The 15,784-nt window shown below is 39.4% G+C and overlaps 1 protein-coding gene across 1 annotated transcript; it reads right to left on the bottom strand.

Annotated features, from left to right (window-relative positions):
- Positions 1–372: 372 nt before the first annotated feature.
- LOC124290242 (nucleolar protein of 40 kDa-like) lies at positions 373–11,532 on the bottom strand. Its single transcript, XM_046726955.1, has 8 exons — positions 11,315–11,532; positions 9,410–9,467; positions 8,725–8,825; positions 7,945–8,030; positions 7,304–7,404; positions 6,442–6,572; positions 4,588–4,680; positions 373–1,187 (listed from the first exon to the last, which is right to left on the bottom strand). Exons 1-8 carry the CDS (start codon positions 11,462–11,464, stop codon positions 1,122–1,124), a joined length of 786 nt encoding a protein of 261 aa, XP_046582911.1. The 5' UTR covers positions 11,465–11,532; the 3' UTR covers positions 373–1,121.
- Between the last annotated feature and the right edge of the window lie 4,252 nt (positions 11,533–15,784).

The following is a 15,784-nucleotide window of genomic DNA, read 5'->3' as shown; positions in this document are numbered from 1 at the left end:
CCATGCCGCAGTGAAGCATGAATACCCCACTCAGACACATTATACTGACTCCGAGCCGACCAGTCCTTGTTGTACCCATTAATGCCGAGCGCCAGGCAGGGACCAACAAGTACCATATTTTAACGTCTTTTGGTATGACACAGACGGGGATTGAACCCACGACCTTCCGCACTCTGGGCGGACGCTCTAACCACTACACCACGGAGGTGGTCGACGACTTTGTGATAGTGTGGACAGAGCTGATGACCAGATTGACAGTATGGAAGTCCTGTCACAATTCATTCGTGCATTCAGTAAATCGTATCCCTTCATGAATTTAATTCATTGTTTGTGCACTGGAACTGAATATTTACAAATATGTTTAAGAGAGTGTTTTCACATCAAACTAGTTTATTGTTTATCTAAGTGAGATATGCAAAATGAAAGACATCCGAGACATGCAAAAGCGTAACTTGTGTTTTTTGGAGGTGGACCCCAAATAGTGAGTTTAGTTTTACACCACACTCAGCAATATTCCAACTATATGGTGGCGGTCTGTAAATAATCGAGTCTGGACCAGTCCAAAGAAGGAAAACAGCAAACAGTTAGTTTCAATGATTTAACCTGATGCTACTTACAAGTCAATCAACACGATATATACACAGGTCAGATCGTGACTGACAAGTGTGTGACTTGGGTTAATGCTGCCTTGAACACTGCTACATTATGCATGTTAGTTTAATGTGGAAGGAAAGCTCCACATGATCAGGTCACAGGTCTCCGACATACACCAATTTGGGGAAACCACAAATATGGTGCTAACAAACCTAGAAACACGCATTAGCCAGGATCCAAACCCACACTCATAGCTTTCTGGTATGTAGAAGGATGGGTGGGTGAGTTGCATTTTAGGCCGCTTTTAGCAATATTTCAGCAATATCACGACGGAAGACACCAGAAATGGGCTTCACACATTGTACCTGTGTAAGGAATAGAACCTGGGAATTCGGGATGACAACGCTTTAACCACTGGGCTATCACTCCGCCCAGAATGTGTTTTTGAAATACACAACCCTTGGAGGTTGTAGATTTCAGGTATAAATGTCAATATCATCTCAAATACTGACGTTGTCACATGTCACTCAGCTGTCATAGGAATCACTGCTGTGGCGATGCTTTTCCTTTTTTTGGCTTGACTTCTCTCTTTTCTGAAACATACAACCCAGTTATGACAAATAGGCTTCACATGTAGTGTGGACTGAGTGAGTTTAGTTGTACACCTTTGAGCAATATTCCAGCAATATCACGGTAGGGGACACCAGTAATTAGTTTCACACCTTGTGCCTATGAGGGGAACCGAACTCAGCTCATTCGGCGTGATGGACGCCTTAACCACTGGGCTACCCAACCGCCCCTGGAATTTACATGTAGTGTAGAAGTAATCAAGTCAACATGTAGAACCGTAAATATACTAGACTGACACTCCAGAATACAAAGGGTGATGGATGGTTATACAGTCAAACACCATTATGTTCAAGTTGAAGGAACCTACATAAATACTTTCAGTTATCTAAGGGTCAATGGAAACTTAAAATGACAACAAAATAAGGTTAATGTATATGTTTTAACTGTATATGTGATACACTACACATCAATGTTTGAGACAACCGAGTTTAACTGTACCCGGTATATGTGATATACTACACATCAATGTTTGACACAACTGAGTTTAACTGTATATGTGATATACTACACATCAATGTTTGAGACAACCGAGTTTACCAGTATTTGTGATATACTACACATCAATGTTTGACACAACCGAGTTAACTGTATATGTGATATACTACACATCAATGTTTGACACAACCGTGTTTAACTGTATATGTGATATACTACACATCAATGTTTGACACAACCAAGTTTACCAGTAAATGTGATATACTACACATCAATGTTTGACACAACCGAGTTTAACTGTATATGTGATATACTACACATCAATGTTTGACACAACCGAGTTTACCAGTATTTGTGATATACTACACATCAATGTTTGACACAACCGAGTTTAACTGTATATGTGATATACTACACATCAATGTTTGACACAACTGAGTTTACCTGTATATGTGATATACTACACATCAATGTTTGACACAACTGAGTTTACCTGTATATGTGATATACTACACATCAATGTTTGACACAACCGAGTTTACCTGTATATGCGATATACTACACATCAATGTTTGACACAACCGAGTTTAACTGTATATGTGATATACTACACATCAATGTTTGACACAACCGAGTTTAACTGTATATGTGATATACTTGAAAACTAAGGATATTTACAGAATATTTACAGTATAATCTTTGTAATGGGCATCACTACAACTCTGAATCTGGAATAATTCAATCATGGGGAGAATACTATGGAATAAATCAGTCTAGAGGTGAATACACTGGAATAATTCAGTCTATGGGAGAATACACTAGAATAATTCAGTCTATGGGAGAATGCACTGGAATATTTCAGTCTATGGGAGAATACACTGGAATAATTCAGTCTATGGGAGGATACACTAGAATAATTCAGTCTAGGGAGAACACACTGGAATATTTCAGTCTATGGGAGAATACACTGGAATAATTCAGTCTATGGGAGAATACACTGAATAATTCAGAGAACACACTGGAATAATTCAGTCTATGGGAGAATACACTGGAATAATTCAGTCTAGAAGAATACACTAGAATAATTCAGTCTAGGGAGAATGCACTAGAATAATTCAGTCTATGGGACAATACACTAATAATTCAGTCTAGGGAGAATACACAGTCTAGAATAATTCAGTCTAGGGAGAAATACACTGAATAGAATACACTAGAATAATTCAGTCTATGGGAGAATGCACTGGAATAATTCAGTCTATGGGAGAATACACTAGAATAATTCAGTCTAGGGGAGAATGCACTAGAATAATTCAGTCTATGGGAGGATACACTGGAATAATTCAGTCTAGGGAGAACACACTGGAATAATTCAGTCTATGGGAGAATGCACTAGAATAATTCAGTCTAGGGGAGAATGCACTAGAATAATTCAGTCTATGGGAGGATACACTGGAATAATTCAGTCTATGGGAGAATACACTAGAATAATTCAGTCTATGGGAGGATACACTGGAATAATTCAGTCTATGGGAGAATACACTGGAATAATTCAGTCTATGGGAGAATACACTAGAATAATTCAGTCTATGGGAGAACACACTGGAATAATTCAGTCTATGGGAGAATACACTGGAATAATTCAGTCTATGGGAGAATACACTGGAATAATTCAGTCTATGGGAGGATACACTGGAATAATTCAGTCTATGGGAGAATACACTGGAATAATTCAGTCTATGGGAGAATACACTGGAATAATTCAGTCTATGGGAGAATACACTGGAATAATTCAGTCTATGGGAGAATACACTGGAATAATTCAGTCTATGGGAGAATACACTGGAATAATTCAGTCTATGGGAGGATACACTGGAATAATTCAGTCTATGGAGGATACACTGGAATAATCAGTCTATGGGAGAATACACTGGAATAATTCAGTCTATGGGAGAATACACTGGAATAATTCAGTCTATGGGAGAATACACTGGAATAATTCAGTCTATGGGAGAATACACTGGAATAATTCAGTCTATGGGAGGAATACACTGGAATAATTCAGTCTATGGGAGGATACACTGGAATAATTCAGTCTATGGGAGATATACACTGGAATAATTCAGTCTATGGGAGAATACACTGGAATAATTCAGTCTATGGGAGAATACACTGGAATAATTCAGTCTATGGGAGAATACACTGGAATAATTCAGTCTATGGGAGAATACACTATGGGAATAATTCAGTCTATGGGAGAATACACTGGAATAATTCAGTCTATGGGAGAATACACTGGAATAATTCAGTCTATGGGAGAATACACTGGAATAATTCAGTCTATGGGAGAATACACTGGAATAATTCAGTCTATGGGAGGATACACTGGAATAATTCAGTCTATGGGAGGATACACTGGAATAATTCAGTCTATGGGAGAATACACTGGAATAATTCAGTCTATGGGAGAATACACTGGAATAATTCAGTCTATGGGAGGATACACTGGAATAATTCAGTCTATGGGAGAATACACTGGAATAATTCAGTCTATGGGAGGATACACACTGGAATAATTCAGTCTATGGGAGGATACACTGGAATAATTCAGTCTGGAAGAATACACTGTAATTCAGTCTATGGGAGAATGCACTAGAATAATTCAGTCTATGGGAGAATACACTGGAATAATTCAGTCTATGGGAGAATACACTAGAATAATTCAGTCTATGGGAGAATGCACTAGAATAATTCAGTCTAGGGGAGAATGCACTGGAATAATTCAGTCTATGGGAGAATATACTAGAATAATTCAGTCTATGGGAGAATACACTAGAATAATTCAGTCTAGGGGAGAATGCACTGGAAAAATTGCATACACTGGAATGTTTCAATGCCTATGAACATAAATCTCATACACATACAACATACCTTTGAACCTCTGTCGCTTTCGTCAGAGGAGGAGGAAGAGTGTCTGTGCTTCTTCTTCTTTTGGTTTTTTTTCTCTTTTTTATGTTTCCTTTCCTGAAAAACAATGTTGCTCAAAATTACAAAACAGTGGACGCAGGATACCCTCTCTCAGACAATGAGCAACTGACAGCTGACTGACAACTCAGTCATCTGTCCGTTAACAAATACTTCACAGATAATCTTGATTTCTTGTCAACATGCTCAAAGATATCAATATTTCATCAAGCCAGCAGTAAAATTGTTTGAAAAGTTAAAATAAAAGATACAAATTCATGAACAATAAGTCTGGGAAGAGTTTAAATTAATTACTCAGGCACATCCCTTTCAACCCTACCCTGGTACAAGCTACAGGGCCGGTAAGTCTCACAAGGCACTACTTCCGGTACTAAGCTAGTTCCCAGCTCCCTTTCGCGCACGCCAATTTGCGATATGCGAGAAGGGCACAGCTTACTTCCAGTATCAGATTTCCGGTGACACACGTATATTTAAGAACCAGTTCTGGTTCCAAATTGTGCGGCCGCCAAATATGAATTACTAGACCGGACCAAGTGTTCGTTGTTTGTCACCGGTCTCGCAATGTGCCGTAACCTACTTACGGGCCCTATTAATCCAAAGAGTTAGGTTAAAATTTCCAATTGGGAATTGTTTTACTGAAGACCTGGAAAAACCTATCATAATACATTTAGGAAATGATCTGGTTACAATGTTACATATGGAAGGAAGGAATGCATGCACAGTCTGAAAGACATGCAAACATTAGGGACCATTCATAATTTATGGCTAAAGGGGGTGATGATGATTTTTATGGAGAAGCATGTACAATGTGAATGATCCCCCTGCATGTCATGTACATAATAAATGACTCCTGAGCCCCCTTCCAAAAATTTCAAGCATACTTTTTTATTATTATTATCCACAAAATTGCTGACCCCCCCTACTATATGCGGACAAAAATGGGTGATCCCCCCCACCTCCCCAGAACAAAATGGGTAACCCTCCCCCCCAATGATCACCACCACCCCAGCCATCAGATATGAACGGTCCCTTAGTGACATGTACCGTAACCATGGAGCTTTAGTTGATTCTTGTCATTAAACAATACATCACATGACTAACACGGGTCCAGGTAGTCCTGTGGGTCCTATTCAGGATCCAGCCAACATGGATTAAAGTTGGCCAGGCCTGGGACCTCTACTACACAGACCCTCACAAACATTACCATGATTCATCTCAAGTAAACTGTCACGCAAGACAACAGCATAGAGCAAAGTAAGGATTTATTTGTCAGATTAAATTGACATAAAAGGCATTTTCAAGCAACTGTAGCAACATGAATACAGGTTTTAAATCCTTTTTGTCTTACATCATACACTATTTCTTAACCACTCTGAGAGTATTGCCCTTACATAGTGAATCTGATAGTGTTTGGACAGACAAAGTGAGTGAGTGAGTTTGGTTATACGTCGCTTTCAGTAATATTTCAGCAATATCACAGCGTGGGAAACCAGGACTGGACTTTACCCATTGTGCCCATGTGGGGAATCGAACGCAGGTCTTCGGTATGATGAGCGAATGCTTTAACCACTAGGCTACCCCACTGCCCCAGACAGACAAAGAGAGCAGCAGCCTGTTCAGTTAGGAATTACACCAAGTCACATCCCTCTTCCGCTGATGTCAGTGTCTCCCCCTCAATATTGTGGTAAACTTTCTAACTAATGTCATGCATGTCAGAGTTCAAAATAAAGCTAATACTGAACAACTGGCTCTATATCAAGAGTTTATTTCCTCCATTTTATCCTTCTTTCTCTCCCTCACCTTTTTCTTCTTCTTCTTCTTTTCTGCAGACTGGGCTGTGGTTGGGGAGTCTGGTACATACTTGTCCAAATCTGGGATCAGGTCATACTGCTTACCTCCCCTTTCTCCATAGCATTCCTTGGACAGGTGCCCTGAAGGGTGTATACAAAACTTGTTGACATGGTGACAGTGGACACTATTTGATAAGAGCCTCTTGGGCAACTGCAGCAAAATGTCAAAGTTGCTGACACTTACACATCTGGGCCTAGATTTCAGAAGCTCTCTTAACGCTAAGATAGTCGTAAGTGCCATTCATTAGCATTGACTTACGACTATCTTAGCGCTAAGAGAGCTTCGAAAATTTAGGCCCTGGAATACATATGGGTGATAATAATTTGATAACAACTCAATTTGGCAAAGAAGACAATGGACTAGAACCTTTACTGAAAGATTTCGTGAAAACATGACCACTACGTTCATTGTTGTAGCAATACAGTTTGGCCCTGATAGTATACAGATCCTGATAGCATGGATGTGTTGTATGATACAGTACTTTCATTTCAGAAGTTGATACCCTTCCTTTCTGTATGTGAATCACAGCCTTAATTCATTTGTCTTTAAATTTCAGAGACCAAAAATGGGATATTGTTGATCAGGGACATAATGATTATATGTTACTGGTTACTGTGATTGTTTTATTATTTACGGATAGCTTTCCTGGAAGGAAGGAATGAATGAATGGATGGATGGATGGATGGATGGATGGATGGATGGATGGATGGATGGATGGATGGATGGATGGATGGATGGATGGATGGATGGATGGATGGATGGATGGATGGATGGATGAATGAATGAATGAACGAATGACAGTGTCCCCTACCACGAGTCCCACATCTGGCACACTTTGTGTCATATACGGCTCCCAGTTCAATCTTCGGCCGTTCAGAGGAGAAGCCCTGCTTCCGCCTCCGGTCTTCCATACTGAAACCAGCAGCCAACATTTATGTCACGATTTGTTTGTTTGTTTGTTGTCCAATGCAGTCTAAGTAAACTTAGGCCCAGTATTATTCGTTACACTGCTATACTGAGTCTATCAAAACCTTGAGGAAGGTCGCGTCAGGTAACCTTTGAGCGGCCTATGACAGTCCAATCAAATGCGAGACGACAGAACAGATTTAACCAATCAGACAACGGCTACTATTTAGGGTTTCGACGGGACTTACAAAATGGATTTACTCTTCCCCGGTCGCCAACACTGATCTCACAACAAATGAAAACCCACATAAAACACACTCCAGATATATGACCTGCTGAATATACGCTTTTGGGTTTCTGTTGACATGGTTATCATTAGCTAAAGTGCCTCAGTGCATAGGCAATTATATTCAGTTCTGCACTCAATTCCAACAATTTGCACACATAATGAAGTCCACAGAGGAACATTACCATGGTTACTGTGGCCACAGACAAATCTCTTGTACACTTTAACCAACCCTGTCAGGGCAAAGACATGAGACTCACCTGCCCTGCACGTTGTTGGAGTCCAGGTCTTGCCCTGTTGTCTGATTGACATATTTCATGGACAAACCGATCTTCTGATGCTCCCCCTGGAACAAAATACATCATTAGTCTTCTTATTGAGGAAAATGGGATCCTAACTATTCAAAGGGAGGTAACCCTGTGTACAGTCTAGTGGCAGGCAGTGTCTTTTCAGGCTTCAGGCCAAATCTTGATCCTAATAACTTCAGTGCTGCACCCTGACATCCAATAAAATAATGTCAGTATTTTTCAAAAGCAACCCCATTTCTGGTGTCCCCTGCTGTGATATTGCAGGAATATTGCAAAAAGTGGCGTAAAACCATACTCACTCAAAAGCAACCCAGACTAATATGATCAATTGATCTACAAGACTTTTATCTCATAAAAAGTGTCTGTACATGCTCTTGAGACCCAGGGCCTAGATTTTCGAAGCTCTCTTAGCGCTAAGATAGTCGTAAGTTAATGTTAATGTATGGCACTTATGACTTTGTAAGCACTAAGAGAGCTTCAAAAATCTAGGCCCACAGTCCTACTTTTACCTGCATTTGTCATCTCCAACAGAAATACATCATTATAATGCCGTCTATCCACAATATCAGGGTTTTAATTGGCTCTGACGGACAACTGATCATCATTAGAAACCCTGTATAAATATCCCTATGAGTATGCCACACCTTCCATTCTATTAAGAAGATTACTTCTGAACTTTCGCACATAAACATGGGTGTACTGCTTCAGTGTGTGTTGCCTTTACTCTGTTACCTCAATACTGATGACTTTACAATATACACGCTCCCTCAACGACACCATCTCTGATGGATCTTCCACCCTGGCTTTTGACATCTGAGACTTGTGGACAAGGCCTTGAACAGAACAAATGTTGGAATGAGGAGATCAGCTGAGACACATTTTACACAGAGATAAAACTGGATGCACTCTTGTGTGCATTACAAACTAAACTATGAAACAGTTGCCCACATCATTCTGAGGTGCTCAAAACTTGCTGAAACAAGGGCATTTACTGACTGACTGACTGACTGAGTTTAGTTTTACGCCGCTTTTAGCAATATTCCAGCAATATCACGGCAGGGGACACCAGAAATTGGCTTAACACATTGTGCCCATGAGGGGAATCGAACCCGGATCCTTTACCACTAGGCTACCCCACCGCCCCGGACATTTACTAACATTACAATGAAAGAAGTCTTTATGGGAGAGTTTGCTGAACATTAATCTTTTATTTCCATTTTCAAGGGAGACTTGTGGTGTGTGGGCAGAGTTGCCTATGTTCATATGTTAGAATCTAAGATTTTCAGATATAATGATCTTTTGCTTAAACTGGCAGGAGTGTACCCAGTACTCATGTACATGGATTTCACAGTCAAGTAACAAACATGTCAGTGCCCTAATATTTCAGGAGACACTAAACCAAAATACTATCCTTCACCTTGTTTTCTGCATCCTGGTATTTTCACAAAGACTCCATAGTTCTGTACTGATGCAATCTGGAAAGAACAAGCCAGATTTTATGGTCAGTTAGGAGACTGGTTTGGTTGGTTGGTTGACTAAAGCCGCACTCCACAATATTCCAGCTATATGGTGGCGTTCTGTGATAACTGAGTCTGGACCAGACAATACAGTGATCAACCAAGTTGATGTGCCTGACCACCCGATCCCTAAAGTCGCCTCTTATGAGGTGGGGTGAAATTGGGTTTAACGTTGTGCTTGAGAATATTTCACTCATATGACGACGTGCATGCATGTGTATGTGTATGTGCGGCTGCTTGTACTAGCCCAGACGTAAGCTGGTTTTATAGTGCTAGCCCACTGAGATACTATGCCGCAGTGAAGCAGGAATACCCCACTCAGACACATTATACTGAATCCAAGCCGACCAGTCCTTGATGTACCTATTAATGCCGAGCGCCAGGCAGGGACCAACAAGTACCATATTTTAACGTCTTTTGTTGGTATGACCGGTCGGGGATCCAACCCACGACCTTCCGCTCTCCGGGCGGACACTCTAACCACTACACCACGGAGGCGGTCCGCCTCTTATGACAAGTCAGGACATAAAAATGCTGTATTTTCAATATAGGGTAAGGTCATCAGTATATTTTACTGTGCTGAACAGAATTAGAACTTGTACATGTATTACACTGAGTTTATCAAGATGCACTTTAGTGCTTACTACAATCAACACAAACTAAAATGAGTTAATTAGCATCCCAAGTTATTGTAATTATGGAACAGTTCTGTTTTTTTATGGAGTTGACTAAACAGACGAAAAAGCAGTAACCGGTAAATAGAATACATACACCGTCCAATTATGGATTCAGTTTAGCACGGCTATATTGATAGGTGGCTCTTGGGAGAGCGGAAGGTCGCGGGTTCGATCCCAGACCACGTCATACCAAAAGACGTTAAAATATGGTACTTGTTGGTCCCTGCCTGGCGCTCGGAATTAATTGGTACAACAAGGACTGGTTGGCTCGGAGTCAGTATACTGTGTCTGAGTGGGGTATTCATGCTTCACTGCGGCATGGTATCTCAGTGGGCTAGCACTATAAAACCAGCTTCAGTCTGGGCTAGTTCAAGCAGCCGCACATACACATACAGACGCATGCACGTCGTCATATGAGCGAAATATTCTCAAGCACAACGTTAAACCCAATTTCACCTCACCTTACCTTCTACCTTGACTAAATAAAATGAAAACTGATTGGTGATAGCAAAGATATTGAGGAAACCTATGTTTTGAGTGATTTGTTGATTAAAATAACAATGACAATAGCCCATACTCAAAGTATGGTGCTGTGTGTTCAAAAGAAGTATTTTTAACATCGTTATGGTAAGACTTCCGTTGACTTCTTTTAACGATGAGGAAAGATTTATTTGAGTGGCATTTTTAGAAGTTTGGTATGTCTTTCAGATGTTGAGATACAGTCAAAGAAACATGTTAAAACTCATCCTTGTTCAGATGAGGAATATATATTCAAGTGGTATGATTGGACTAGAATGAAATTTAAGGGGGGATACGGGCGGAAGTCTTTCATGCTCATTGTTGTCCACAAACATGAAATACATTCTCCTTGTTGATATTGATTGTGTTGATATTGATTGTGTTTTCTGCCTGAACTGTCATTCCAAAATATTGTAAATAATCTGGACTGGAAGAATATGTCATAATAATGTGTACCCATGGTTAGCAAATGGTAAGTCGAATACCACTTGGTTAAAGGACACTTTGGGCCAAGAATCGTAATGCTAGGTCTTAAAGTTTTCTACTCATCAAATTCTATTTGTGTCTATACAGTAAACCCGAGTCCCCGGAGTAGATTAACAATGCAACCTCTCCATGAAATATGCTGTGGAGAGCAGGCACGTCCCCGCCATCGTCGTCTCTATGTCGCTTGTACTGGTGATCACGTTCATCGTCGTCTCTATGTCGCTTGTACTGGTGATCACGGTCATCGTCGTAATCATGGCCACGTTTAGCCATATCGTCATCTAGTTTCTACACGTGAGCAACTACATAAACAAAAACTCCACCATCTTGGCTAATTACCAAGGGGCATAACTCTGGACTCTACTTTCGGCTGAGATTTTACGATTATCGAAATGGAAATAGTTTTACCTCACTTTCGTTTATCAAACCAGCAGGGGTCCGCTTTGAAAAAGCTCTTTGCAGCGAAAGACGTATCATTTTGTTCCCAACAGAACGCCACAACGTTGCACAGAGTGTAATCCGTCAAAAGCAGGCATATCTAATGAAGTGCAGTAAAATGTACGCTTCACAGACGAAATACACCATGATCATTATTACAAGAATAGTCAGCGGCCATATGTTCTCTGGTATTTAATTATTCATTTTTGTAGGAATTAAAATTCCTTTCAGTCTAAATATAAACGGACAAAAGAATATGGCAGAGTGATAATTCTAGTAAATGCTATAACTATAAAGGCAGGGTGATAATTCTAGTGAATGCTATAACTATACACATATGGCAATGTGATAATATTATAAGACGCCTGGTCCACCATTTGATAATTTATACGATGTCGGATTAGGGATTCAGGAAGGTTGTCAGTACGTTCTGACTGTTCTGGCATCATTAATCAGAATAGACTCCAGTAATAGATTTGTAATAGAGGAAACAGGGTGCTCCCGAAGATATTTTTCTTACTCGCCGTGGTCAAGATAAGCAACAACTTGAACAGATCCCGCGCTGTCGTTTTCACTTTCAGCTATGAAAGCGAAGATAAATGATGCTGGAGGTTTTACAAATAATCATACATATGCTAATGAGATGACGCTTCAAGTACATATTCGTTATATGAGAATTAACGTGCTATTTTCCCGTTCTATACTCAGATATTCTTAAGATGTCTTTTAAAAGTATTATCATCAAGGAGGGTTGTGTTGTCAGATGTCTCCAATTGTTAGTCGTGCATGTAAGCATAACCGATCATAAGACCGGTGTTCAATGGTTTTATGATACCTTTGTAACCGACCTAATGGGGCTCTTGGAAACAAAGACACGATGCGGCCCTGCAGTCATCCTAGAGTCCAACTCACCAGGAGCCTTATGACGTTGGATTCTGAAACAAACGTATTTTCAGTGTCTAATCCAATGTATCATTATCCAAACATGTCTGCTCAAATATCGAAATTCTTCAGCTTAAAATCCTACATGAAGGTTCCACGGTTAAGGCATATAAACATGAAAATGAAACCAGAATGAAAAATGACAACATATTGTAATTAGTGCATCGAACATGTAGATTCTCTAGTGCTGTTTTCTGTCAATTGTGTCATTATCCTAAACAAAGCAACAATAATCAACTGGTGATAAGATCAAATCATTATCGTCTTGCAACGAATTACAACTCGGAAAAGCTGTTGTGCCCTATTACCTGCATTATAAATAAATGTTAAAAACCGTTTCAATTATACATTGGCGGAATATTTGTGAAGTCATAAACCTTTCCACATCCATTCCTGGTGAGAGACATTCCGCTGTTGAAGGAACAACATCCCGCTGTTGAAGGAACAACATCCCGCTGTTGAAAGAAAGATGACTGGGTTGCTTCTTCTAACAGAAAAATTTTCGTCTTCCACTCAATCCTCTTTCTCCTTCCTCTGTGCCCCCCTTCGTCTGTAATGGTTCATTCAAGTGCCACTATAATAGTTTAAAGTTTTGTTTTAAACATATTTTATTCATACGAAAAGGATTGAGTACAAGTTATACAACTAAGAACACCATCTTTGTAGTATTTACATAATATATACATTCATTATACAAGATGGATAGACAAGAACAGAAACATGGGAAACAGTGGAACAATTGCAATAATTAAAAATCTGTTTGGTTGACAAATATATGTTTGAACTATTTTAAGCATGTTTTGATTTATGCGAACAGTCACATCTGCATTGCCATGTAATAGTAACTCATAGGTTATATTGATATTGGTAACACTGCGTAAATTAGTCATCATGGTAGTTCTCTGTACAGTATATAATTGACACTCAAATAGGTAATGATAAGAATGTTCACAAACATTTCCGCAAGAACAACTTGGGTTATATTTTATACCAGCACGGAATAGATCATTATTCAATTGACTACACATGTAACGTAGTTTTGTAAGGATATCAGCGTTTTCGGTCCAAAATCAAAGTATTGAGGAGCAGTTTTATGTTTTATAACAATATTAGAGTTAAAAGAATTCAATGACACGCTTTTTCATACTTCAAGTGGAAATTCATTCCATATTCTTATTGTGGATGGAAAATACGAATAATGCGAAAATTATAATCGTGAGAAAGGAAGTGAAACATCATCAGTTACGAAGATTATGTACATGTAGTTACTTTTAGGTGCTACGTTCCCGGTAACAAGATTATTAAGGTACGATGGTGCCATATTATTCTGTATTTTGTAAAAAAACACAAAGTTTGCTCTTTCTCTTACTTTCTGCTATAGTTTCCCAACAAGTTTCATAATACAGATATTCATGTGAAGTATCTTGTTTGAGTGGCACTTTGGAAGTTGGGACGTAACAATATTGAACAAACTTCATGGATAACACTTCCTTCTTGACAACGGTACAAGAATCTGTATCGAGACGTCGCACTCACGGAATGCTTGACAACGGTAAAAGAATCTGTATCGAGACGTCGCACTCACGGAATGCCTGACAACGGTACAAGAATCTGTATCGAGACGTCGCACTCACGGAATGCTTGACAACGGTACAAGAATCTGTATCGAGACGTCGCACTCACGGAATGCTTGACAACGGTACAAGAATCTGTATCGAGACGTCGCACTCACGGAATAGAGAAGTTGTTATCCATAAAGTCTGTTCAATACATGATGAGTATATTTAGGTAAACCTGTTACAATTCTTGCTGCTTCTAATTGCATACTTCACACGCATATTCGAAATGGGGTCTTATGAACATTACACAAATTCTATTCAATACAGAGCGTGGTAATAAAAGTATGAGTTTACGAAGAGAAGATATCATTTTTGAAGGTATATTTACAATATTATCGGTATGGTCAGATCATTTACAATCGTTTGAAAATGTTAATCACAAATGTTTATGATTATTACCTGTTTTGACACGAACCCTGTTAAAGTAGAGATTAAGTGCCTCACATTGCAAGGAGAAAATACTTGCCTCAGTTTTATCAGGATTATATGTTATAAGGCAACGCTTAGTTTAAAGTTTTATTCACTAATCACGTTATATATCCAGCGTAATACGTTTCGTTTCGCTTTGGTTTTGATTGCCAAAACTTTGTATTGCCTGACTGAGTTTTGGTTTTACGCCGCTTTTAGCAATATTCCAGCAACATCACGGCGGGGGACACCAGAAATGCCAAAACTTTGTAAAAATCTAAATTAGTATGGTTTCAATTTCAAGCATTTGGGTTTGCGATGAACATAGAAAGACTTGGGATACTGACGTCGAAAGCTGTCACCACCTTTAGACGAAGAACATCTAAGCCAATGATTCGTATCAAGATATCTGGTAGTAAACTTGCATTTCACACCTCGAATTTCTGTTAACGAGTATTAAAATAATATAATCACTCCTAATGCACACCCGAATAAAAGCTTTGGGCCACAACACCTGGTTATCTGTTACATCTGTTATCTGAAGCGTGTTGGTTACTGAAACAAAGAATGGAAACACCGGGCAATATTTAGTGTGACTGTAGCCTCTCAGCTAGTTTGTCTCTCAGTCCCTGAACCACATTATTTTCCCTACTGCCTTGCCCTCCCTGCAATGCTAAAGCCCTAAATGAAGCAAGTCTAGATTTCCCCAACTCACTGGGGCTCCGTTTCAATTAAATGGGTTTATTTGATACTATCAAAATTATACATATTCAGGTACTAAGCGTTAGTCTACCTCTCAGCTGGTGTCTGTGGACAACTGTAACATCCAAATCAGGATATCATTATTTAATCTTTAATGCATACTAATTTCTTTTTGTATGGGCGGGCGGTCGTGTAGCCTAGTGGTTAAAGCGTTCGCTTGTCACGCTGAAGACCCGGGTTCGATTCCCCACATGGGTACAATGTGTTAAGCCCATATCTGGTGTCCCCCGCCGTGATATTGCTGGAATATTTCTAAAAGCGGCGTAAAACTGAACTCACTCACTGTGTGAACTGTTGTGCAATGAATTTCTTTAGCGAAAGTTAACAATTCGAAAAGTAGATAACAGTTATGATATTCCTGACATTATGTCTCTTATTATAGCAAATCATTATCATGCAAGTGCTTGCGTTTTGTTTACATAAA

This window comes from Haliotis rubra, unplaced genomic scaffold (assembly GCF_003918875.1).
Source record: "Haliotis rubra isolate DU_JTF1 unplaced genomic scaffold, ASM391887v1 Scf46, whole genome shotgun sequence".
In the NCBI taxonomy this organism is placed as follows: Eukaryota; Metazoa; Mollusca; class Gastropoda; order Lepetellida; family Haliotidae; genus Haliotis; species Haliotis rubra.
Note: the sequence above shows the minus strand (reverse complement) of the source record. Positions and strands in the feature narration are given on the sequence as shown.

Coding starts and splice junctions, on each gene's coding strand:
- LOC124290242 (XM_046726955.1), bottom strand. CDS start 11,464: ATGGCTAAACGTGGCCATGATTACGACGATGACCGTGATCACCAGTAC. Junction 8,031..8,724: donor GTAAAGTCATCAGTATTGAG/GTAACAGAGTAA, acceptor ATTTTGTTCCAG/GGGGAGCATCAGAAGATCGG. Junction 1,188..4,587: donor AAAGCGACAGAGGTTCAAAG/GTATGTTGTATG, acceptor TGTATGTTTCAG/AAAAGAGAGAAGTCAAGCCA.